At 37.0% G+C, this 25260-nt stretch overlaps 1 protein-coding gene across 4 annotated transcripts in view; it reads right to left on the reverse strand.

Annotated features, from left to right (window-relative positions):
• The window catches only part of LOC121317042 (rho guanine nucleotide exchange factor 10-like), an 88944-nt gene that overhangs the window by 4227 nt on the left and 59457 nt on the right, over positions 1–25260 (reverse strand). For all 4 annotated transcript variants that reach the window (XM_041252602.1, XM_041252599.1, XM_041252600.1 and 1 more), the window contains 9 exons: positions 19354–19469; positions 17837–17964; positions 17332–17432; positions 16692–16813; positions 16383–16469; positions 16041–16264; positions 14718–14875; positions 11084–11226; positions 6286–6460 (listed from right to left, as the gene is read on the reverse strand). In XM_041252602.1, coding sequence (XP_041108536.1) covers positions 6286–6460; positions 11084–11226; positions 14718–14875; positions 16041–16264; positions 16383–16469; positions 16692–16813; positions 17332–17432; positions 17837–17964; positions 19354–19469 — 1254 coding nt within the window. The remainder of the gene's footprint in view (positions 1–6285; positions 6461–11083; positions 11227–14717; positions 14876–16040; positions 16265–16382; positions 16470–16691; positions 16814–17331; positions 17433–17836; positions 17965–19353; positions 19470–25260) is intronic.

The following is a 25260-nucleotide window of genomic DNA, read 5'->3' on the forward strand; positions in this document are numbered from 1 at the left end:
CACTGTATCTCTAAACTTCATGTTATTACACAGAATTGACACACCAGCACTGTAGGCAATTACTGACAAACCGGTGGTTGCTTTGGAAACCAAGGATAAGTTATATAACATATCAATTCAAAAAAGACAAATGAAATGCTATAGGATCAATGCTATTTACAAATTTAAATATATATATTTATATAGATATATATATAATATATATATATATATATATATATATATATATATATATATATATATATATATATAGATATATAGAGAGAGAGAGAGAGAGAGAGAGAGAGAGAGAGAGAGAGAGAGAGAGAGAGAGAGAGAGAAAAACAATGTGAGACTTCTCACAGAAACAGGTGTGGTAGCACTCTTGTTTATAATGTAATTCTGCACATTAGTTCATACATGAGTGGAGAAGTAGGGCACTGTGGTTTACATTCCCTGAAGACAAACAATGTGAGTGTCAAAGTCTGCCAATCGTTCCTGCATTGACTCATAGATAAAATGTGTGGTTACTTCTTTTTAATAAAACATTTCCTCCGCTATGACCTGACTACTCATTCATATTTTCAGACCAGACATGTCTACTGGTTTTAGATGGAGAGGAACGGTGGAGAGTCATGATGAAAGTGGAGGGAAGCACCTGAGGAAGGCAAGCTGGTTCAGGATGCAAAAAATAATTAAAAGGAAGCAAACGAGCATCTTGAAGGGTGACCCTGTGATTATGAGAACGGCTTTAGTGTAATTAAACCAGGGTAGATTAGAGAACACTGTTGACCAGCGATGACCGTATGTAAATCCACAGGACAGACAGGGCTGTAAAAATACACAACTACAGTAGAGTATGCTGTTGTGTTCTGCACTGAAACAATGAGCAATGGTGTCATCGTCTGTGATGTCAGTATAAGAACACAAGGGTATTGCATGTTGACAGCATCTGATCCAATAGTGGACAATCTAAGGGCTATGTTTAAAACCTTCCTGCAGATACCAACAGTTTAGTTACAAGGAAAGTCAGTACAGTGCCCCCCTTTATAAAGCTGCATTCGGGAGCCATAGTTAAGAGACCGTGCTATTTGTGTTCTGCCTCATAACGAGAATACTAGTTTTAGTGTAATGACATTATGTTGCTATTTGTGTTCTGCCTCATAACGAGAATACTAGTTTAGTGTAATGGTATTATGGGGCAAATGGGAGCCATAACTGCCTTATAACCTGTTCCACAGTATAAAGGGGGAGCACTGGACTAGTTAGTTTTCTTTTTATATGTTTATTTATACCTAAAAAAGGATGAAGAATGTATTTTTTATGTTTATAGATCCTAAACCGAATTGCAGAAGTTTTGTAGAAGTCTAAACGCCTCCTCTTTTATCCTTCCTTTGGAATAACAACACAAAGGAAATTAAGCTTCCTAAAATGGCCATGTTTTTTTTTTTTTCATGGAACACTTAAACCTTTCAATATTACAAATACAAAACAGACCTTTTATACAGACTGTTACAGACTTGGCCTGCAGCTTTATTGCAAGGAGTTTTTAGCAGGAAAATATTCTTACAGTCCATGCCCCAACTCCCCTGGGGCACGTGTGTTATGTTAATGCAGGATAAAATGAATGCTTGAGTTAAGTTAACTCTAAGTAACCCCCATTATTTTTGCCTCTGCCATTGCAATAGATCGAAACACACCCGCCACCTAATTTCAGAGTACATAGTGATTAATCTTTTTAAACATGTTGTTTTGCTTTAGTTTTATTAACATTAGTTTGTCTGTTACTTTATTATTATAGTTGATTAACATACACTTGCCTATTTTTTTGCTTTTACTTATTCAGTTAATTTCATATGTTGATGCATGTGCATCATGACAAATAAATACATTTGTATGTATTTATTTATTTATTGATTTATATTGGTTTCTGGTGGCTAACTCCGTCTTGGAGAACACTTCAGTTATAAGAACACATTGCTTGCTTCCCGAGGGGTGTTCTCTTAGCCAGACACTACTGTACTCCCAAAAGTTAAATCTACGAGTTGGTAATACATCTTGCACCAAAACTTTCAAAACATGGTCTATCAAACGGAATTGCGAAAACCATGATACTTGCTGTGATCTGTTAAACCAAAATGGTAGATACCCTGTAATTATATACAACAAAAATACATTTCAAAACTACACTGTGAGCAGATTTCTCTGAAAAATGTTGCATGAATAAAAATGTAGTATAATTAAATAAAGCTCTATTACATTATGCTTACAGGAGAAGAAGGTCAATGCCAAATGCAGTCTAAGGAAAGCCTAACTAAGCTGCTGCCACCCGTCAAGTAAGATGATATGGTTCAATCCAACTTAAATGAGGAGGATTAACATATTCAGTAGCTATTCTCAAAATTAGACATTTTCTAGTTTCATATAAAATTACCAAAGCAGTGCATTAGAGATTGATCATCTTTGAGCTTTGTCACTTAGTGTGTGTCATTTACGATGTACAGTTCATGTTTTAGATAAAGAAGTAGGCCTGGCTTTAGTGGCAGGCGAAGTAGATGGGCGGCGAAATGAAAGACTCTTTTAGTCTTAAGAGCACTAACTGGTACCATCTTGCTTTATTCTCTATGCTGGCTGTTTTTAATGTTACTGTATAATAAAGGTGTTTCATACTATTGTTGGTAAGTGAAACACACGTCTGAATTTTTGTGCAGCATTTCAGTTATTGTATGTATGCTGTACCCGTAATGACTTCCGGGTAACTTCCTCATTCTTAGAAGAGTAAAATGAGTTGACAATCTGAAATGTTTTCATATATTAGTACATTTTTGTTTGATAACAAACTTTTGTTTATACCATGGCTTTAAATTTTCAGATGTTTGCGCTTCTGAGGAATTGCATTTAAGACACTCGGGCGACTCACTCGTTTCCCTCGAGTTAACGGAAACTAGACTCAACTAGATTAATTGGCAGTTCAGCAGTTACAGTATATTAAAAGTCTTGGGAGATGGTACGACGGGGATCTGAAGGACACAGTTCACGTGGGAGAAGTTAGACAACAAGCAGCGGAAGGGTTGAAGAATACAGACAGCAGCGCTTTACGGGGCAAACTGAAACTCTGGTGCTTTCAGTTTGGTCTTCTGCCAAGACCGCTGTGGACTGCTGAGGTTCCCTTGACAACAGTTGAGAAGCTGGAAGCTTTAATCAGTTCATATGTCAGGAAATGGTTGGGAGTTCCACGCTGCCTCAGCAGAGTTGGACTTTATGGTAAAGGAATACTGCAGCTACCAATCTCTGCTCTAACCGAGGTGTTTAAGTGTGCCAAAGTCTGACTGGAAATGGCATTAGTAGATTCACGCGACAAATACGTAGGGAGGCAGCACCTGTGTTGAAAACTGGAAGAAAATGGATGGCAAAGAAAGCTATAGAAGATGCTAAGACTGCCCTTCAAATCTGAGATAAACTATGGGGCAAGTTCAGCATGGAAAAGGATGTTTTGGTCTCAGTTCAGCTCCTCCTACATGGCACAAGGCAACCCCAGCTCAACGGAGGAAGCTGGTAGTCAATGAGGTGCAAAAGCAGGAGGAGATGATCAGGTGTGTAAAGGCCATTTCCCAGGCCAAGCAGGGAAAATGGATGAGATGGGAGAGTGTGGAACAACGCAAGATCGGCTGGCAAGACCTTTGGACAATGGGACAGAGCAGGATCAGTTTCCTCATCAGATCAGCATATGATGTTCTCCCACCACCACAGAACTTAAACCTCTGGGTGGGTGAGGATCCCTCATGTCCTTTGTGTTCATCACCTGCAACATTAAGGCACATTTTGACAGGATGTAAGGTGGGTCTTAGCCAAGGACAGTTTACTTGGCGCCATGACCAGGTGCTGCTATGTTTGGCCTTAGCACTGGAAGACAAGTGTAATGTGCTGGGGAGGTAAAAGGAGCTGATCCCTGGAGCCAGCATTACACTTCAGCAATCAACACCAGACAGAAGGATATCTACACCATCAGATGGAAAACAACGCAAATGGATGGAGATGCAGATGGATCAAATTAGTTTACTGCAAAGCTATGTTTTAGTTGGTTCTTATCTTGGCGAGAGCAGTGTTCAAATCAGCAAGAAGTTGAACATCTACTCTCATGTAATGGAAATCATCTAATAACTTAGATTATAGCTATCATTACGAACCATGTCTGATGGAAGACAACCACTGTCAGGGGAAAATCCCAAAAAGGAGGCATGATAAAATCGAGCCAAAAAGGATCTGTTAAAATGTGTTCAGTATGACACACAGGATACTGGATACACAGGAGTCTAATGTCAGTCTACTGTGGTGGACAGTATCACTGACAGGCAAACGGAAGAGAAAACTGACAAGCATCCAAGAACATTTTTTGGAATTAAAATAATTCAACTGGATCTGGAATGACAAGGTTACTGCTACAAAGATAAATGGGACTTGACATTGCAGTTATGAGAGAGGACAGGGATCTTACAATGAATCCAGCATGCAGAGGTAAAAACAGTGGAGGGTGCAAGACCTGAATATGTGAGCTTTTGTTTTTTTTGTACTTCCATGTAACTCCCATTCACATAATTTTGTGCTAAATGATGCTGCCAATTGTTGTGCTCAAGCCATACATTTTTTTTTGAAAATTAAAAGCACATATGGATTTGTCTCAGGTTTCCACACATCGCAAGAGCGTTTTAAAAGAACAACTAAAAAAAACACAGTCTTACAGTGAAACCACTGAGTGAAATGTATAATGGCCTGCTTTCAGTCGCAGACAATGCACTGACTGGAAGCTACAGTGTCAAGTCGCGCGCAGAAGCAAAATGTATTGCTGGTAAAATGCTGAACTAAGTTATTTTGCAGCCTACTGGTTTGGTACAACATATTGTACGAAATGAATATAACAAGCAAAAAGCTCCAGGCAGCTAACTTATCTCTCTCAAGGAATTGAGCAGCTGGAGGCAACTTCTCTCTAGAATGACCAATCAGACAAGGGTTTTGCAAGGGCTCTGACAAACCATTTGGTTGAGGAACTCTACACTGATGCTCGCTTTCCACCTAAAGTATAACTTCATCTTGTCAGAAACAAAGACCTCACTTCCACTAAGAGGTGCAAGACTAACCCATTGCTGACTCCAAACAAAAAGTTAGTTAACTTTTTCAACTAGGTATTAGACTGTGCCAAACAAATCGGTTGAAGAACGTTTTTCACAGCTTTGGGTAGAAGGTAATTTATTGAAAATTTAGTACAATATCTCCCAATTGTCTAACATGAGCACAGATGAATACCATCTATAATACCAGTGCAGCGTTCTTGAAATGGCACTGACAGATTACAAAAACATGGCCTCAGTGTTTCAGAATGCATTTATTTCTTTGCGAATACTTCCCAAAGTTGAAACTAACAAAAACATACCTGTGATCCACAATGACAACGGATAGGTTAGTCGGTTTCACAACAATTTTAATTGAACACAAACCAGCCCAAAACCTGGGCCTGAAGGAAGCAGTGCATGCCTTCCTTTGCAGCCAAAAAAGTGAGGGAAATCATGTTTTTCATAAAATTGCAAACAATAAACAGTTAAAAGGCAAGACAGGCACTTTCTCCAATAAAAAACTAGCATATTATAGAAACTCTAACTAATTTATCAAGTGAATTTGCAAGATTTTCTCATGCTATTAATGTTAATTCATAGTAACAGTGACAGCTTGACAGGTGCAGTGGGGTGTGTACGTGTGTGTGGGGGGACAGGACGGGACTGACGACTAAAAGTATGTATTGTTTCTTATCACAGGCAGTATTTCATAGAACAAACACACAGTACATTCTAGATAAGGGCGCTCCAGGTATATGAGAGAAAAAAAAAAAAAAAAAAAAAAAAAAAAAGAAGTGTTTTCTTATTAACCGCCAGTTAACGCTGGAGTGCAAGTTAAAGAAAATTAGGAGTTTTTTAAAATACTTTATAATTACAAAATTAGGGCTTCTGATTTCCGGTGTTTTCCACCGACTTTTTTACTCTCCTTTAAAAATTTTAATTGATACCTGTTAAGCCTTTCGTGTATCTCAATCACAACTGAGAAACGTTGTGATTGATTTAAATGTACATGGTTTTTCTGTGAAATAACTAAATGGGCTTTGAAGACAATTGGAGGGCTATTGCATTACACACATTAAGTGCATGACAGTAACTTGTGGTTCATGTAATCAAATCAAAGCTTGAACTTCAATGACAGCAACTGTGAACATTTCAAAAGAGATACCATCTACCAAAATACCTTGCAGTTGATTCTTACCCGACAGCATGTTGTGGATGGGAGTTGAAATGTTGATGTCCTGGAGGTGTTCTAGAGTTTCTGTGTGGAACAGTCGTAGTGTAGAACCAGAGCTGAAGGCAATCCAGATTCCAACACCAGCGATGGTCATGTGGGATATAACCATCCCTTCCTCCTGATGGGCTTCTAGCTGACTCTACAAAAGAAGGTCCAAAAGTTAATGATGGACTTAACTTCAAATCACATTTGTCTGCTTGACCAAACCTTTTAGAAAAGAGGTACATTAACTAAAGGCAAGATCTGATCTGCCTATGCTTCACCAAGATAAGCCACACTTGGATTTTTAGGGCATTTTAGAGCACAAGGGAATCCATGAGGACTGCATCCAATCCCTTATTTTTGGGGTTAACCCAGGGCAAACCATGGATAAATGGTTTATGACATCAGGGATGATTCAACAGTGCTGCAAGGTGCCATTAAAAAAAAACATATAATAATAAAAAAAAAGACAGAAAAACAGCAGACTAGTTATCCTTGTCAACCCCAAATCAACCCCTAAGACAGCAATGTGTCAACCCACACATACATCACAAAATGCCTCAAATCAGGATTTCCAAAATAAACACACATTACAATGGTTATTTTCAATGTGCATAAAAAACACATCTGTGTGCATAAAATGTTTGTTTTCCCCACTCAGCTGCTGTGTAATAAGCAGCTAATTCTAGAGCATTGAGCAGGTGGTCAATTAACAAGCTTAATGACACCAACAGGATGATGAGTCATTGCGTGGTTCAAAGGAAACAGATTTTGCTAGACCTGCAGCGGGTGTTTGTATCCAGTACCCAAGAATTAACACATGACAACAACATAACTTCTGTTACAGTTCTGTGGTTAGGAAGTCCACACTAACCTCTCATCCAAATTGTATTAAAATAACACTGCTGAATTACCACAGTGTCAAAAGCAAGGGACAATTCGGGGGGGGGGGGGGGGGGGGGTTCATATATCTTGTTCATTTTAGGAGCAATACACAGCAATGAAGACCTGTCAACTTTCCCTTATTTGCCAGGACAGATTTTCTCCCATACACTGCTCAAAACTCTACTGTTAAACCCCTGCAAACTTTTAATTTCTCCAAGAAGGCATATAGTGTCTGTGGTTACTGCAATCCCTGTCTGTATCTAGCAGGGTTTAGGACCCAGGGGAGCCCTGTGGTAGGCACGCATTCAGTTGCTTAACCCTAAGCAAAGTTGGAAAAAGACATACTTGATGTAAACTATGCACAGCTGATTTTAATGATGGGACCCGGAAGCAGGACCGATGATGTCAGTGGTAAGCACAGGAAATCACAAAAACACTAAAAAGCAAGCGATGCTCAGAAAACCAGCGCTTCAATAACGTCTTTCATTGCCAAAGGAAAAAACAGAGCTCAAGACAGCTCCACATGCAGAGACCTTTACATGTTGTGACTAGTTCAGCAAATCTCTAGTAGACATGTTCCCAGACTCACAGATTGCAAAGTATTCTGCAGGAAAGTGTAAAACACACAAACAGCGAAAGGCATTTCTACTACAATTTCAGCATCAACATTGATTGATTGATATGTGTTCATATGCAGCAATAGTGCGTACATCTAAAATAGAAGGCCGTGAAATGTTACTGAGTTACTGTTTTTCCAATTACAGTAGGTTAACTCTACTTGTAGACAGTCCATTAAGTATTAACTAAAGTGTAAAGCTCCCCCCCCCCCCCCCAAAAAAAAAAACAGGACTAAAAAGAAATTGGTCTTAAATCTGATTTACACTACTTCAACATTAATTATTTATGTTGTAGAAAAATAATTTCCAAAACTTCTATTTGAGAGAACTATTTGTAAATTAATATAAACTGTATTTGTAGGCTAATAAACTTGAGGTCAGAAAAAAACATGTCCTAGGAGAACTTGGGGTCTAAGCTATTTTCGCCTGTGTTGTTTTTTTGTTTGTTTGTTTTTAAACTTTTGTAAGATTTGTGCCAATAACTAAACTATAAAATATTTATTGTTTATACAATGTATTTTAGCATGGCCAGCTCAAATCTGACAGTGCACAATGAACTTCAACCTGTAGGGAACATGGACATTTAAGACGAAAAACAAACCTATATTTAAATCAGAAACATAAATGCTTCAATTTGGGACATAAGTAGATTTCATTTTATAAAACAATGACTTCTCTACTAAGAACAGTGCACAATGTATCAAACTGTGTGACTGATATCTGTCTTAAGACAAGATTGATGCATCAAGGATAGGGATCAGTAATATCTTACTATATTATCTCCTGTCTGTTCTGAACTTAGATATAGAAGCTTAAAAATAAGGCTTTATTTGCTACTGGGTCTGCATGCCACAGTGCAGATTGCTTAGCTTTAAAAGTTGCCTGTTTTTGTAATTTTGTTATCGTATGATGTATTAAAAAAATATAGGAAATAAATCACAGAAAATGCTCCCATAATAAACTGTTTTATTTTTTATCTGCAAAGAAACCAAGACCCCTGCTTAAGATTGTCTTTATAAATCGTGTTTTTATGTCATGTACTTTATGTCCAAGGAACAGGATGAATTAGGCATGTCATACGTGTCGTGGTCACTTGGAAACACTGGATTTTCAGTTGAAAGATGAAGTGGGAAGCTTTGATGTGCTTCAGCTTTTCTACTTCCGTGTTTACAGCCTTGAACTGTACAGATAAACAAATCTCTGCTTGGCATAAACCAAATATTGACTCAAATGAAAAGCACAGTGTTTGCTTGTTCATCGCTCTAGGAGCTTTTCTTTTACAGTTTCCTTGTGAAAGGGGCACAGCTTTTCCACAAGGAAACTATGCACTGGAATCACACCTTAAGTTCAGCCGATCCTTGTTGCCCAAAAAATAAATAAAAATAAAAACAATAAATACATAAATAATGTAGAACTGTAAGCTGAACAAAGGGCATTGTTTCTATAGTAGCTTAGTTTATATGTGTCAGTATACATTACCTTGCTTGGAATAATGTTTTGTTTTTTATATTTTGCCACATAATGATTAATGAAATTGAGAATGCATGAAGTGAATAAAGCATGTATGTCTGTAAGCTGATGTAACCAGTAGAGTTGTCTATGCAATGAGCATACAGTAACAAAGCATGTAAATTCCCAATACTTTAAAAGCCTCAAAGCATAATTCAACCACTGAGTAGGATGTAAAATCCTGAAACCCATTGAGACCCCCATACGCAGAAATTTGAACTATGTTGCCAGTAATGTCAAGAAAAATGTTAAGACTCCTACTTGTTTGTAACTTGGATAGATAATGTCTGCATAAAAAGCTATTAAAATGTTAACTTGTATAAACACAAGTGTTGTCTATACAATGTCATGACATGCCTCTTCCAGAAATAAACATACTGTACACATCACTTTATAATCTTTACAAAAACACACCCTTGTATTACACCCATGACTACGTCATTTAAATGAATACTATCCATATTACAGCAAAATAATTCAGAGAATCTGCTGGATAAATTCCCCCTAGATGGAATAAGACAACATTATGATATACTGTATATATTTTGGATAAATAAAAATGAATGTAATCCTGCAGCACAAACAGGGAATTTTTCTGGAGTGCACAGTTTACACACATTATTTATTTTTTAAATGAAAGATCAATGGCAAGAAAAACTTTTTTTTTGGAGCAATTACATGGAGTTTCTCATTAGGTTTTATAAAATGTGTATAAAAGAAGACCAAAGCATCCTCAGGGACATAATCTAAGGGGTATGTTAGATCAGATGGCTTGTAAACATGAAGGAAAATGGATATGTGAAAATTATTGTATCATTAATATGTCCGGAGGATAACACCATAAACCAGGTAAATGGTTCTACTGGATCCATTCTGTAATACAACTTTATACAGAAATGTACCAGCTGTAAAAGACAATGAGTGGTCTGTATCATTAACATGGCGAGAGGTTAATTCAATGAGGCAGAGACCCTGTGAATGTTCACCGGACATTTCATCAAGAGATTCATAGAATACAGCTGTGTACCAGATTTGAAGATGGTATGTCAAAGCATGTGGCCTGTATAAAACAATGTAGCAGTGAAAGGAGTAAATTGCTGGGATGCTTAAAACTGTGCACTAAAAATAGGCACTTACCAGATTATTATTATTTTTTTAATGATCGAAAGACCCTACAAACAAGTTGCATTAGCTAGATGTAGTGGTACTCAACTCTGTCCTTCAAGATCTAGTCCAGTCCAGCTTTTTACTCCAAGAAGGTTCTAATGTAGTGAATTGAAGCTGCTAAGAGGCAATTAACTAATTTAGGACCTGGTTGGAATAAACACCAGGACTGGAATCAATATCTAGGGCCACAGTTGAGTACCACAGCGCTAGAGTGAGTGAGAAGTGTTTAGAAAAATGTAAAAATAATAAAAAGCCAACAAAAAGGTAGCAAGGTTCAAAACATTCTAAATAAAAGGTACAATCCTGTTTCTAAGACTATGCATTAGTTAAAACAGGAAACCTTGGTCATTTAAATCTGACAAGGATTAATGCTGAACTACTACATCCTTCAAGATTAAAGGTTTTTACAATTTATATCCAAAAACAGATTTTTAATGTCATTTAGCCATTTCTTTTAATGTAATCCAGAATGTTAACTGGGAGGTCTACATTTTATAAAACTCAATTTCCTTTTGTTCAAAAAATTCAAAAATATATAATTATATACAGTATTAGAAAGAAAGGTCATATTTCTATTGACTATTTGACAGAAATAGCAATACCTCCACAATATGTGTCTTGGTGCTGATAATAGAGATGTGTCCACCTGAAGATGCCCAGATTGTGTCTTCCATTGCCAGAATACTTTTAACAGGGAGAACCCCCAGCTTCAGAATCTTAGGGGAATCCGAGTTCCAGAAACCATCTGGGAAATGGAGAGAAAAAGATGTATTTATAAGTGGTTGGACGTGACTATACTGACAAGTATTATTCTATACCTAGAACTTGGATAATCCTCTTGCAAGTCACTTTCCGGTATGATGGGTAAGACGGCAGGGGTTCACTGATATTTCACAAGTTACCATTTCAAAAGAGAAAAGTCTAAAGGGACTACTATGAAGAACAGAGTTTGCTTAAAATAAAATAAGGTTACTACAATACACATCTAAAACATATGTACAATGCTTGAGTACAATCTCATCACATTCGAGCAAGCTGTTCCAAAGATTCAAAGAATTTCACAAATGTAAAGTTTTTTTCAAAGTTTTGTTTTCAATGATGGGTTATTTAAACTACAGTGTGGAAGCATGTCATTACTATCATACTTTATTTTTTGCTTTAAAAAAAAAAAAAAAGCATTCTTTAAAATGAGGAGCTAAAGCTTTGTAAATAGGTTCAATATGTCAGCCCAAGAACTCAAAGCCATACAAAAGTAGGTCATCACTTCCACGACTTAGTTATGTTTAATATACTGCATAGTGTTTTGTTTTTGTGTGCATAAAGCATGCATGTAAAAGTAAAAATATGCAATACACTTGTGGGTTACTTCACCAGCTATAAAATGTCCCAGAGTAGCCTCAGAAATCACTAATGCCCACAGCACACCTTGGGATTCTCTGCTTGCGAGACCCCCTGTATTGAATGGCAGATGGTGTTCAGGTCAGGACGGAGGTGCTCTCGTAGAGCTATGTAGGAAAGCCAGCAATTTATTTAAAATCTTTTTTTTGTGGCTGGAACCCTTTTCTGTGGTTAAGACTTTTCATACAATTGCACCTGAAATTTCACTTCTACATAAACCTGGAATGTCCACTTAAAATCCTGTTCATCTTCATTGCACTTTGAAATTGTATTTCTCTCAGTTTGTTAACAATCACAGCAACAAGTAGGGTAAATCAGCACCCCTCAAATCTTTCAGCAGGTGCAAATGCTCCCTCGAATAACTGCAGCTCTCCAAAGAGGAGGTTTACAAAATCAGCTGGGCTCCACTGTGTGATCAACGCAAACTCTGCAAAAAAAAATCTCTTCTGAATCATGCTCTTAGTGTATCCGAGGCAGACAGGGAGGATTGATTAAATGTCCTGTGCGCATATGACAGGTTTCAGAATAGTTTTTCAATACTGCTGCATGGTACAATATCCTGATTGCACATGATGGAAACAGCTCCTGTGACAAGTAATGACCCTCAATCTTGTCTTTATCCCTTTGTGCTCCTGCTATCAGGCAAATATTTATAGTTGACATAAAAAATGATATTATTCATTCTCACCCTGGCTTATGTTATAAGCCATATTAATTAATGCTCACTAGTCTAAAGAGATTTCTGGAAGTCAACAAAAATGCATGCATTTCACAGATTTCAATAGTCATAACTATTCATGACTCTACCCATATGCAACAGCATCGCTACCTTGCTAAGCAGCACTTGGTGAGCGATGTATGTTGGCAATTCACAAATCAAATAAACTCCAAGTACACATTATGCCATTAGTTTCACATATCTGTTTTCTTATGCACCACTGATTACATTCAGACTTCTAACAAGTTCTGAGACCTGTTCTCCAGTGGAGTCCTTACAGCCCTTCAGCACTTCCTGGTTATATCCTGGTAACCGTAGAGAGTTTCACAAATACTGAATACAGTTATCCCTTTTCTAGAGTAGAGTCTGCTGTTTCAGTGAGCCTGTCTGGATTAGTTTTAAAATACATCAATTCAAAAACAGCTTTCACTCGTCCCATCAGGGACACACAGCTACGGCAGGCATTTGAAAGAAGCTCTCTTTGTTCTCTAGACTATCATGTGTTTCTCACAGCAGATGCTAGACTTTTGACTTTGCAATTGTATTATCTGTTCGAGAAGCCATGTTTATTATGCACAGCTGTACATTTATAACATTTAAAGAAAATAAGAAAAGACCTTCAGAGAAGCTTTTCTTTATTAAATTAGAAAAATGCTACTTTACTGTTAATCGGATACATTTGTATTTTAAATGTGATGCTAAAATGAAAACAAAAGCACCAAATTCTGATATATTGTGCAACACCCTTTACATTTAAGGGCTGAACTGACAGTTTAGAAGTTCGATGTGGTATTTTCTGTTGTTCTGACTGGAGGTGCTGGTTAATAGTTGTGATGACAAGTCGGCATTTTGATGAGATGATTTCTGACACGCTCCATTTTTTTATTATGAAGTTCCTTTTCTTGTGCTCTCTTTATTTTGTATTGGTTAGCGGAGAAAAAACAAACAAAAAACAAACCTGTCATGAGTTCTGGGCAATCCTCCAACAGGCAGAACTATGGCCGTGCGCTTACATGCTGTTCTATGCATGTGTTGTGATCAGCAATCCATCACTATTTAAATAAGCTTTGCTCAAATGAGCATTTTTCAATTCATTTTTTAAAACTTTTTATCCAAACCTTCCTTATATTTCACCATTTTGCTAAGCCAATCAAGCCTGAATTGACAGATTTAACAAATTACCATTAAAAAGGGCCCACATCAGTCCTGAACTTCACAGCATATGTGATCTTATATTATACAAGCCCTACTGCTTCAGCTTGCAGAGCCAGAGCACAGAACAGCCAAGAGATAAGATTTCAGCTTGAATGTACAGTAGAGCACATGCCTAACTACAGTGAAATATGACTTGAATATGTCAGTGTGTTGACAGAAGAATAAAAAACCTCTATTGCAAATAGCATATGTTCATAAGAACATGGAAGGGACCTAGGAAAATGTATTCAGACTAGTCACCTAGAATATGACGCTTTCACTCTATTCCACCATAAGAAACCTCTCCCTTGTAAATATCTTTCAGGACGGGAGAGCTAAACATCATCAAAAACAGAATTGACTTATTTAGATCAAGCCCATGAATTTAGGGGAAGGAACGTTTGCAGAACTAGCAACGGTCAGCATTTATGCAAGGCTTCACCTAGAGATCGAAATCCGGACATGGTTTGGCTTTTTTTTATATAGGCTGCATTTCCATAAAACATTAAATGATGGGTGTGGATTAGTAAACAGACAGGGTTAAACAAAAGGAAAATAAAAGATTACATTCTTGACTGTTTCAGGCTCGTACTGTACAGAATGTGAATAAGCAATAATTATGAAACAAGCTCTTAATGAGTGTACTGCAGTAGCCCACACACCTACTACTGCCTTCATAGTGCTGCTATGAGAAATGTTGATATGCTCTGCACTAACGCTGTATATCTGCCCTTATTTTGTCAGCAGGAAAATAGGTTAGTGCTGTAGATTTATGTCTCTCGGCTACCCAAATCGACCACCGCCAATACAAGCTACTAAAATCTTCAGAGCGCTATGAAAACTTGAAACCTTGGTTAATGTATTTAATATTAACACACACACACACACACACACACACACTAAGATGCAGTTACCCAATAACTAACCTTCAGTTTTGGTGTAGATTGCAATGGCTCCACTCACTAGACCAGCATACAGGCACTTAGACTTGTATGCGAGACTCATAACTGTGGATTTGTCTGGTGTGAAGAAATGTTGAAGACGCACTTTCTTGGAAAGTTGACTACTTTTATAAACTGATATGCTGAGGAATTGGAAAAAATACAGTAAGAGATAAGCATTTTTTTATAAAAAAGTTTAACAATGTATCATTGGCATCCTTTTTTTTTTTTAAATCAACTGTACTAAATAAAAAAAAATAAAAAAAAACAACAATTATGTAAGTAAATAAACAAATAGCAAATTACATTACAGGTGTTCTTACCATCACCAATACCTACATTATTTGGAACACAATCTCAAATTAAATGTTGCAGGTTTTTGAAGAACTTAACATGGTTCAATATCAGCTAAATCAGGTCTAAGTACCATGAAACAGAACGACAATCTTGTGGTAAAAGAATGTTAGTGTAGGATAACAAAAATGAGTGTATTTCTAAACACAGTAAACCCTCGCTATAACAAACCCATTGCGGCCCAAGCCTTTTGCTTGTTATACTGAGGGCTACGGTGGAGAAAAGACAATCAAAATGAACGATAAACTGTTGGAGTAAGTTAATGTGATGAGATTGTGAATAAAAGTAGAATTACACGTACCTCTTCATCTCATGTATGCAGTATTCTGCCTTTGCTTTATCCTATTTGTTAAATAATTAAAACGCAGTACAGAAAACAAAAATCCCAAATTGAAGCTGAACTTTTATTAAAAATCAATATGACATGAATCGTTTCAAAGTGCACCAAATCTTAATCCAACATGCAAGAATCTCAAACTGATCTTTTATTCTAAATAAACCTGGACATGAAAAGTTCATCAGATCCTCAAGTTTATTTTTTGATGTTGTTTTTTCACTAAATCGATTTTGCTTTGCCGCATGGTTGCTGAACAAGCCAAAAAACAAGTGCTTTCTGACCACCTATATTCATGAGAGATATGCTTAAGTTACTCCTTTTTGTTAAATGATCAATACAGTTTCCAGCTTTGTTGCAACATGATTTTCATTTCAGAGGCATAATTACACAGGGTGCGCTTTTTATTAAGACCAAAGAATTGATGTCACTGAGGAGGTGGAACCCAGTGCCTACAGACAGGGATGTGAACAGTGTGTGTTTATATGATCTTTTTTTGTTATTTTCATTTGGGGGTCCAGGGGCCTGGTTTGTTACAGCCGAAGTGGTGTACTGTAATTAATACACTAGATAAACATTTTAAAAATACAATTACGTTAACAAGAATGCTTTTGCATTACCTCCCTTCCTCCATGCCCAGGCAGATGGTGGGGGAATCTGTTGCTTTTCCTGCTGCAGGTTCCAAGTCTAGACAAGCTTCTGGCTCTTCCTGCTTGTCTTCATTTGTGATGTGCACCATGGAGACAATCCGAGACTCCACATTAAAACATTCAGTCACTTTGGGGTTTGAATTGTGAAGTGTCACAATGGATATCTGTCCCATCTGATTGGTACAACTAGCAATCTATAATAAAAGAAGGCAAGGGAACGATGTTAGTGTAGAACCCCCTGGGATGTAGCAAGGTTGAAGGCACATTCCTGAAACAGACAACACCAAAAAAAGATTTCAGGCTTGAACTTACCCACAGACACCCGTGTCCCATGGAGAGAGAGTCTGGTACATTATCATTGCCACAGTAAGGCTCTGGGTTATGAACAGCACATGCAACCTTGAAGGAAAGATGCAGAACATACATTTGATGCTTAAAAAGCAAACTCTTAAAATGTTTTCAACATGAAATGCACGATTGATATGCATTACATAAAACCTCAAAAATGTTGATTCTTCCGGGATAAAATGGGCACCATGATCTACAACATTTATCTGATTTGTAACCCTTTGCTACTACACAATATACAGCGTTGAACTTTACTAAAGCTGCTGAACCTACCTTAAACTCCTGTAATTTGGACATAACAACTGGAATCTGCCTAACAAGAAGTGGGTGTTTCTGTTTTTTTATCTGATTCCCGTCGTCCTCTGCAAGACACCATCCCTGCTGGTTTTCCTCCTCTGCAATATAAATGAATGTAAAAGTCATGTGCTTTTGGGAACTCATCATGCAGAGGTTACAGAGCAGGGATCAGGATCCATAACAGCACTGCTTCACACAACACTGCCTCATATGTGTTTCCACATACAGTGTGAAGTGGGTCAAACTTCACTATACTGGAGCTATTGTAAAACAGTGCAGCTATTTTTAAAAAAATGTAATTCTCAGTCTGGAAGGTTAAAGGTATGCGCAGTATGAGCTGCTGATGTTTTCATACCATGATATTAATGAAATACCTACAGACATTTTTTGCTTGCGCTTACTAACATCTACTTTAAGTAATGACTAAGAGGCCAAGCATAAATTAGAAAAAAAACAGAACAGAGCCTTAAAAAAAAAAAAAAGGTACAATCCATTTTATACCACCCTGTCATTCTATGGAGGGAAAAAGACAATACAATATCAAGCCTCTGCTGGCTGCAGCACAGTGAATTAAAAAAAGGGATCACAATCAAATCTTGGGGAAGGTTAATCTTACCAAGAGCCAGTTTTGCCATCTGCAAACTGCTTATCCAGGACTGTTTGATGGAGGGAGTAAATGTATTAAACACTGCTGTAAAAAATGTAGGCCTGCCAGACCTGCCAAAAAGGGATACAAAAAAGCCATTGTTTAATCTCCTTAACTCATGTGTCACCCAGCCATTACTTTATACCAATGTAAATAGAACATATTTTACACTGCTGTATCACATTGCAACGTGCCAGCTTCAACAGTTAGGAAAGAAGGGCGATGTTATATTGCATCATCTGTAAAAACACATCAATTGCTAGAAAGGAATTACAGAGGCATGTAGTTACAAATGAAAAGAAGAGCAAATGATCTCAAAATAATGAAGACAGATTTACCCCGGTGTGCGTCTATATTTGTCTTCCCCAATTGAGTACTTTTCTGTTGGAAGTTAAGACTACAATGATCTCTTTGTATATCATAACTAAAATCGCACCATTTTAAATACTGAATTTATTTAACATGAAGCACTTACTTATCATGCTTTCCAGGGAGTTGGAGTTGAATTCTGCATCGATCTGCTGCTCTTATTTCTTCCTCCTTTTTAAATATGAGCCTTTGCAGTCCAGAGAGCCAGTCATGGGCCACTGCCTGGTTAAGGTTCTAAAAAAAAAAAAAATGTATTAAAAGGGATAAATACAATTTGGGGAAAAAAGGGAATAAACCGTTTAAGCGAAAAGAAACAAAAAGGAGGAATGGAAAAATAATTAGCAATTTCTGCTGTAATGCAAAACACATGTGCCAACCAAACTTTTGACTTTATATGTGAATACTTCCATTACAAAGAACCACATTTTAAACTAGACCTTGTGTTACTAAAAGTTAACCTGCAAAAACAGTTTCTATTGCACAAATGTTCATACAGCTCCAGAAAAATATTGTGCAGTGATCACTAGCATCACCCTGCTGTGTCACAGTTCCAACTGAAGCTCTTCAATGACAGTCAACAGGCACCAACTTCATTCAAACACGACCAGACTGATGAGTAGCCAACCGATTTAAAATAAATAAATAGAATGATTTCAAATACCAATGTCTTATCCAAGGAATTACAGCTGCCACTGTTTATATTTTGTAACAAAATAAAATACACATAACTTTAACTTCACTTTAAATTACAGAACATATTTTTGCTATTTGGAAATATTATTTTCTTCCCATACTTTGGTGAGTGAACACGTCTATGGTAAAAATACACTACCTAGTAAGCAAGGTCAATTTAAAACTAATCATCCATGTGTAAATCCTTCAATTAATCTCCTTGTTGGTGATAAAACAAAAAATGAGTCCAGAAATTCTCCTTCAGAAACACACCGCCTACTCCCCATTTATTTTATTACTGGTTCTGAAGCTCTTACATTAGATTATTTTTTATGTTACTGTATCAATGCACTTTACATACATACAGTATTAAAATACCATTGATTGGTCATGCAATTTTTATATGACAAATACTTTCCAGGATAACAGGATTCTGTTATACAGACTAAACACTTCGGGACCTTATGTTATTCACAGATGACTAAGTGCATGCTCTACATTATGTGACAATGTTGAACTTACTGTGTGCTGCAAGCAGAATTGAGAAAGTCATTTTAAAAACTTTGCTGAAACAGTCATTTATTGTGATGGTAACATCACTGCAAATGTACGTTTTACCATTGAGACAAACGCACACCCCAGACCAAAACACACACTACACCTATTAGTCATGTTATAGAACTAATGTCTAATAAACCTATAATGCTTGGGGTAATACTTCCCCAAATGCTCTATCCAGAGTATTCAATTAATTTTGTATTGTAGCAGATGAACAACAAAAAGCTCAAACTGCAAAGTTTGTTTAAAATGCTCCATTTCTTTTAATTATGTTGTAGGTTTCGAAAGCATATTTTGTTCTTGCTAAATTTTCAGCAAATATTTGTATTTTCTGAGAATAGGCATTGTACAATTATAGAGAGTACAATTCACATGTAAAAGGATTTTCCTTACCTGGTAGTTGCCTTTCAAGTTTCCAATCATTTGTGTTATCTGATTAACAAGGTTCAGGTCATGCATTAAATTCTGCAAATCCTGGTACAGCTGCCCTGGACCCATGTACAGTTTGCCTGCAATAAAAGGGGAAACGTATAAAAAATTACTTTAAGGTGGCATTTACTTTAAGTCCAAAGATAGAATAACCCTATACTGTATACTGGATTAATAGCATTTCAAATTTGACCACTCTGAACTCTGATTGACCCAAGCCTGTTGTCTTTACTCTTGAATAATGCCTACCTTATTTTAAAATAATCCTCCATGCACAAGTTTTGGCGGTGAAATGTAAAGCTCTGAATTAAAATGACATAACAAATTATTTAAAAATAACTTGTGTGTGTACAGTATATTCTTTGGGTTACTGTTGACGGAAGACAAAGCAGAAGATGATGTGTCACAGTTGGAAATAAATGAAACCCAATACTTGAAATTTGTTCAACTATTTTCACTCCTCACTACATGTAGTTTAATGGAAAAGTTGCACAGATGATTGATGGCCTGTCTGTAATCTGCCCAGAACTGTGTGGTCCTCCAACGCTGTAGCTCTGAGGTAGCTGCATGGCGGGACTGCAGAATGAAAAGAACCGGAGCCGGTTCGTCTTTGTCTCTTCGAGGCTTGAGCCAGGCTTATGAATTGGGCATTTCAAATTGAGGAGAAAATGGGGTAAAATACAATTGGCAATTCCAAATTTAAAAAAAAAAAAAGAAGTTTTGGCCCCAGCAGACCTATTTATATACAACAAAAGGTCTTATCCAAATCATTTTAAAAATCAGTACGTTCGTGGCATGCTAATGTATGAATGGAAAACTGTTTTTCAAATTTGAAGTACATACATTCTAATTCAGTTAATCTTTAACTCCTCTTTAAAAAGGCCAAACTTTTTTCACGACTTTAGACTCATAATGTGTGCTGCGTAGTAATTGGATGCAGGGTGCAAAAGTAATAATTGTTACACTCTCAGCCATGTCCTTAACAAAAGACTGCCTCATTTTCCATGTATATTCTAAACAAATAATGGCAAACTGGCAACTTCAAAGGTAACTTTATCAAGGCTTCCTTAATAATTTGCCAACAAGATGCCTTTTTTTGCTAATAGATTGTAAACTCTTGTGTTCGTAATGAGAACCAGAGTTAGTGGGAGGTTCTTCATATTCCCCGTCAAAGGCCAGCCAAACTGTTTCTAGCTCACAAAAAGTTCCTTATTTCAGAAAAAAGGCAGCTTTCTTTTGGACAGGATAAGTCACTATAAAATGTGTTTCCAGAAACAATAAAATGGAAGATGTTTTATTAAAGCAATTTTGTTTTTGTTCTTGTGTTTGTAACCTCTTCAGGATGTTTATCTAGCTGTAGGGGGATTAAATAACTATGGCAATGGGTTTATTTTCAATTCTTTCAAGTGCTGGAGGTATCACTTCTACAGGTAGGTGGCTGATTGTATGCAACAATATGCTACACCCCAGGGAATTAAGCGCAGAAAAATATCTAAATTATGACGCATCTCTGTACTAGTATGTGCAAAGTATCGTGCAGTTGTAGTGGGTTCTTGTCCCACAATGGATATCAAAATACTAGTATAAGTAAATTAAAAAAAAAGAAAAAAATGTAGAAGACATTGGATTTTTTTCATTTTTTTTTTTTTTTTTTAACAAAGTTTTTCTAAATTCCAAGACTGAAAAAAAGAACACCAGATCTCTCAGTTTACCTTCCAAAAGAGAACACCTCTGATCGGACAGGACAAGATTATACAGAGAGTTGCTGCACTCAGCATTGTTACTGCATTTATGTATCTGAAAGCTAATGTTTTCAAATTAGGAAGATGGCCAGCTGTCGATGACCAAGTCGATGTCAATTTCCCCTGGCGGTAGAGCGCTGTGGATGGCATCGGGTGCCAGCTTCACAGTGTACAAAGCACAGCAATTAAAATCTTTTACTCTTTCTTTTGCCGATATATTTGCAATGTGGGCCTTTTGTCATGGCATGTTCTGGTAAAGGCGATCAATGTTCCCTTTATCCTAAGTGTGATACAACATTTTTCTCTATCCTACGTGCCTATACGTGGTGATACGTTTTATATGTAAAATTCCTGGGGGTATACTTATCAGGGGTTAATTAGTAGAGAAAGAAGAGGTTGGATTGCATGAACCTCTTTTTAGGGGTAATCCTAAAACAACCCCTTATTATAGGTGGTTAATGCAATCAAGCCAACATGCAAAATGCTCCAATACAGCGGTCTTCAAAGTAATTTTGGCACAGGCATAAATTGATCTTACCTGGCTGTTTGCGGGCACGTTCACTTGCGTATATACAGTGCCTTGCAAAAGTATTCAGACCCCTGACCAATTCTCTCATATTACTGAATTACAAATAGTACATTAAAATTTCTTTCTGTTTGAAATTTTATTTTTAAACACTGAAACTCAGAATCAATTATTGTAAGGTGACATTGGTTTTATGTTGGGAAATATTTTTAAGAAAAATAAAAAACTGAAATATCTTGCTTGCATAAGTATTCAACCCCTGTGCTGTGGAAGCTCCCAGTTTGCACCGATGAAAGAAATTGCCCTAACAAGGACACAGCTACCTTACCATTGGCCTCCACCTGTGAGCCATTAAAGTTACTGTCACATTTTCTGGATAAAAACCCCACTGTTGAAGGATCATTGGTAAGGCTGTGAATCTGAAGGAAAATGAAGACCAATGAGCAATGAGCAAAGAGCATTCTCCAGAAGTTAGAGATAAAGTAATACAAATGCATAGATTAGGGAAAGGGTACAAAATAATATCCAAGTGTTTGGATATCCCAGTGAGCACAGTTGGATCAATAATCAGGAAGTGGAAGCTGCATCACACCACCCAGGCACTGCCAAGAAAAGGCTGTCCCTCAAAACTCAGAGCTCAAACAAGGAGACAAGAGAAGCCACAGAGAGGCCAACAATCACTTTGAAGGAGCTACAGAGTTCAGTGGCTGGGAGTGGAGTAATGGTGCACCAGTCAAGAGCTCTGCATAACACTGGCCTGTATGGGAGGGTGACAAGAAAGAAGCCGTTACTCAAAAAGTACCATCTGAAAGCACGTCTGGAGTTTGCCAGAAAGCATGAGAGTGAAAAAAAAAAATAGGAGATAGAAAATTAAATTGTACATACTAAATTGTATTATTTTTCTCAATAACAGTCGGCGAAATTCAGAGCTTACCCAGCATATTAACACCCTGCCTCTGCTCACGAATGAGTGGACAGCTGTCAGATCTTTCACTTTCCATTTGGCTACTTGCGCCTTCAATTTACCTGCAAATACTGTGAACGACCTCTGCTTACTTATGATTGGACAGCTGAGTAAAAAATGGCAGATAGTTGACTCTCCTATTGGTTAAACTTACAGTTAGTACCTGCACTTGAAACAGACACAGTTTTTGTCCCACCTAGCTAACTTATGATTGGGCTACCGCAGAGACAATGCAGATATTCAATTGGTTGATCGTATCGTAGAAGCCATTCAGAAAAAAAAAAAAAATGTTGCGTACTTACAAGCACAACATAAGCGAGCTGCGCTGTCAACAGACTGCTGTGACACTTTTGTTAGAAAACGTGTTTGAAGCTTTCTTTATTCCAAAAATGTGTCCACGACCCATAATATAAGAACAGCTGCTGTGGGCACGATGGCTTGGCTTCGTGGGCGACACTTTGAGGACCATTGCTCTAATACAATCTGTGTGGCTTATACTAGTGGGTATAGGTTGAACAAATTGACCCTTTACATTATTATTTATAATCATTATTTCTTAAAGAAACACACACCATCCCAATTCGATAAGTGGTTCTCTAGATACATGTAAAAACTGCAGGAATAATAGGCAAGGAAAATACTAACCAAAACAAAAATAAAGAACATACGACACGCATACCAGGACATTAAACATACAAGAAATGTAAATATTAGGCAAATATAAATAATATAAATGATCCCTTTTGTCCTTTCATTATTATAATTGTTAGTTGTCTAAAAGTTTTACTAAAACAAAGCATTTATTGTTGACTGCACAAAAACTTATTTTCTCTAGACAAAAAGAGATTTGATACTCAACTATTTTCCGGTTTCATTTGCGGTCACAATAAAAAGCTATATTGTACTATTAAATGCTCTATTGAATCACATAGTTGATAATCACACTATTATGGCCATTATTTGACATGTTTGAAGCAGTGTGGGAAAACTTAAGCTTGTGTTAGCATCCCTGGAAGAAGGAAAGTAAATCAGGTCACATTTTTTTGCAGAATGACCCATCCCCCTTACAGGGTGGCAGGCGCGGGAGAACGACCTGAACAACATATAATTGAAATGCTCATGTAGGATGTGACATAATGTACCAGCAGTTCCTAACAAATCACTCAAAGTCAAATCACCTGCAAAGCATGACACCTGGCTGGCTGAACTATTGAAAGCTTCAAATTGTTTATTGTGTCCAACTGTCCTCCATCTCTATGGTGCTGTTACTTGTAATGTTTTTTTTTTTTTTGTTGGCAGATGATTTGTTATGTTGGTAAAGTACATAAAATACATTTGCAATTCAGGCAGATTTTCACACATTAAAATCAATTTGGGTTTTCAAAGTAAAATGCCCTGGTACATTTTCTCCTCTCTTTATTGGAAGCAAGCCTGATTCCTACAGGGAGCACAAGTATTGTAAGTAAACAGGACTAAAGACCGCTAGATGCGGATGCCAGCATTTCTAAATAGGCTGAAGATTTGTATAGAACTTGGAAGTAAAGTAATATTGTTACAGTGCCAAGAGAACTATCCTTCCTTTGGTATGAGAACTTCAGTAAAAAGACAAGTCACAGATCAGTGCTATCATATTACTATCGTTCAGTTTCCACCCTATCTATGATTAATGGATTAATCAATGAAATTTTAAAAAAATGACAAACATTATAAAGTACGTTAGTAAGAGCAGCAGAATTTCAGAGCAAGAGAGAGAGATTTGTACTGTAAACCCAATCACAAATATTGAAAACACATACAAAAAAAAAGTGTATATTGAGCTGGATCAATAATTCTTAAAAGCATACATGGTTTTTATTATACACCGCCACAGACTGCCTGTGAATTCTCTTATGCAAGTGCAGTTTTTTCACAGCTGCACAATAGTCATTCTATTCAGCTACATGCTCCATTACAGTAACCATGGTTACTGCTGCCTTGTTAAAACCATTCTGGAGAAGAGTATGCAGAGAACTGGGATCTGCTCAAATGCAACTGCTGATTGCATAGGTATAGTCACTGTTTGCTAACACAACAAGAAGGCATTTCTTCAAGAAATGCCACCCATTTAAGCAAGCATTAGCAGTATTTTTCATTAATCTGTTCAAAATGGAAGGGCGTCTTATAGAAAACTAATTTAAAAACAACATTGACCAGAATCCCAGATATATAATACCAGTAATCCATATAGTTCTATTTAGAAAATAATAATAATAAAAAAAAAAACACCTTTCCAATTGCATTCATATGCCGCAGCATTCCCCCCATACATGTGGCCACTCCCCAGTTACTATAAAATACCTAATTGGGGAATGGCCACACCTGTGATTGCTGGCAGGGGACACATTTAACTCCATCCCTGTCAACCTTACATTCAGAACAGAAAATAGGAGGCACTTTTTTACACAGAGAATTATGGGAGTCTGGAACCAACTCCCCAGGAATGTTGTAGAAGTCAACACCCTAGGATACTTCAAGAAGCTGCTTGACGAGATTCTGGGATCAATAAGCTACTAAAAACCAAAATGAGCAAGATGGGCCAAATGGTGTTTGTAAACTTTCTTATGTTATGATCCTATATACACACACACACACACATACTG

This window comes from Polyodon spathula, chromosome 6, assembly GCF_017654505.1.
Source record: "Polyodon spathula isolate WHYD16114869_AA chromosome 6, ASM1765450v1, whole genome shotgun sequence".
NCBI classification, from domain to species: Eukaryota; Metazoa; Chordata; class Actinopteri; order Acipenseriformes; family Polyodontidae; genus Polyodon; species Polyodon spathula.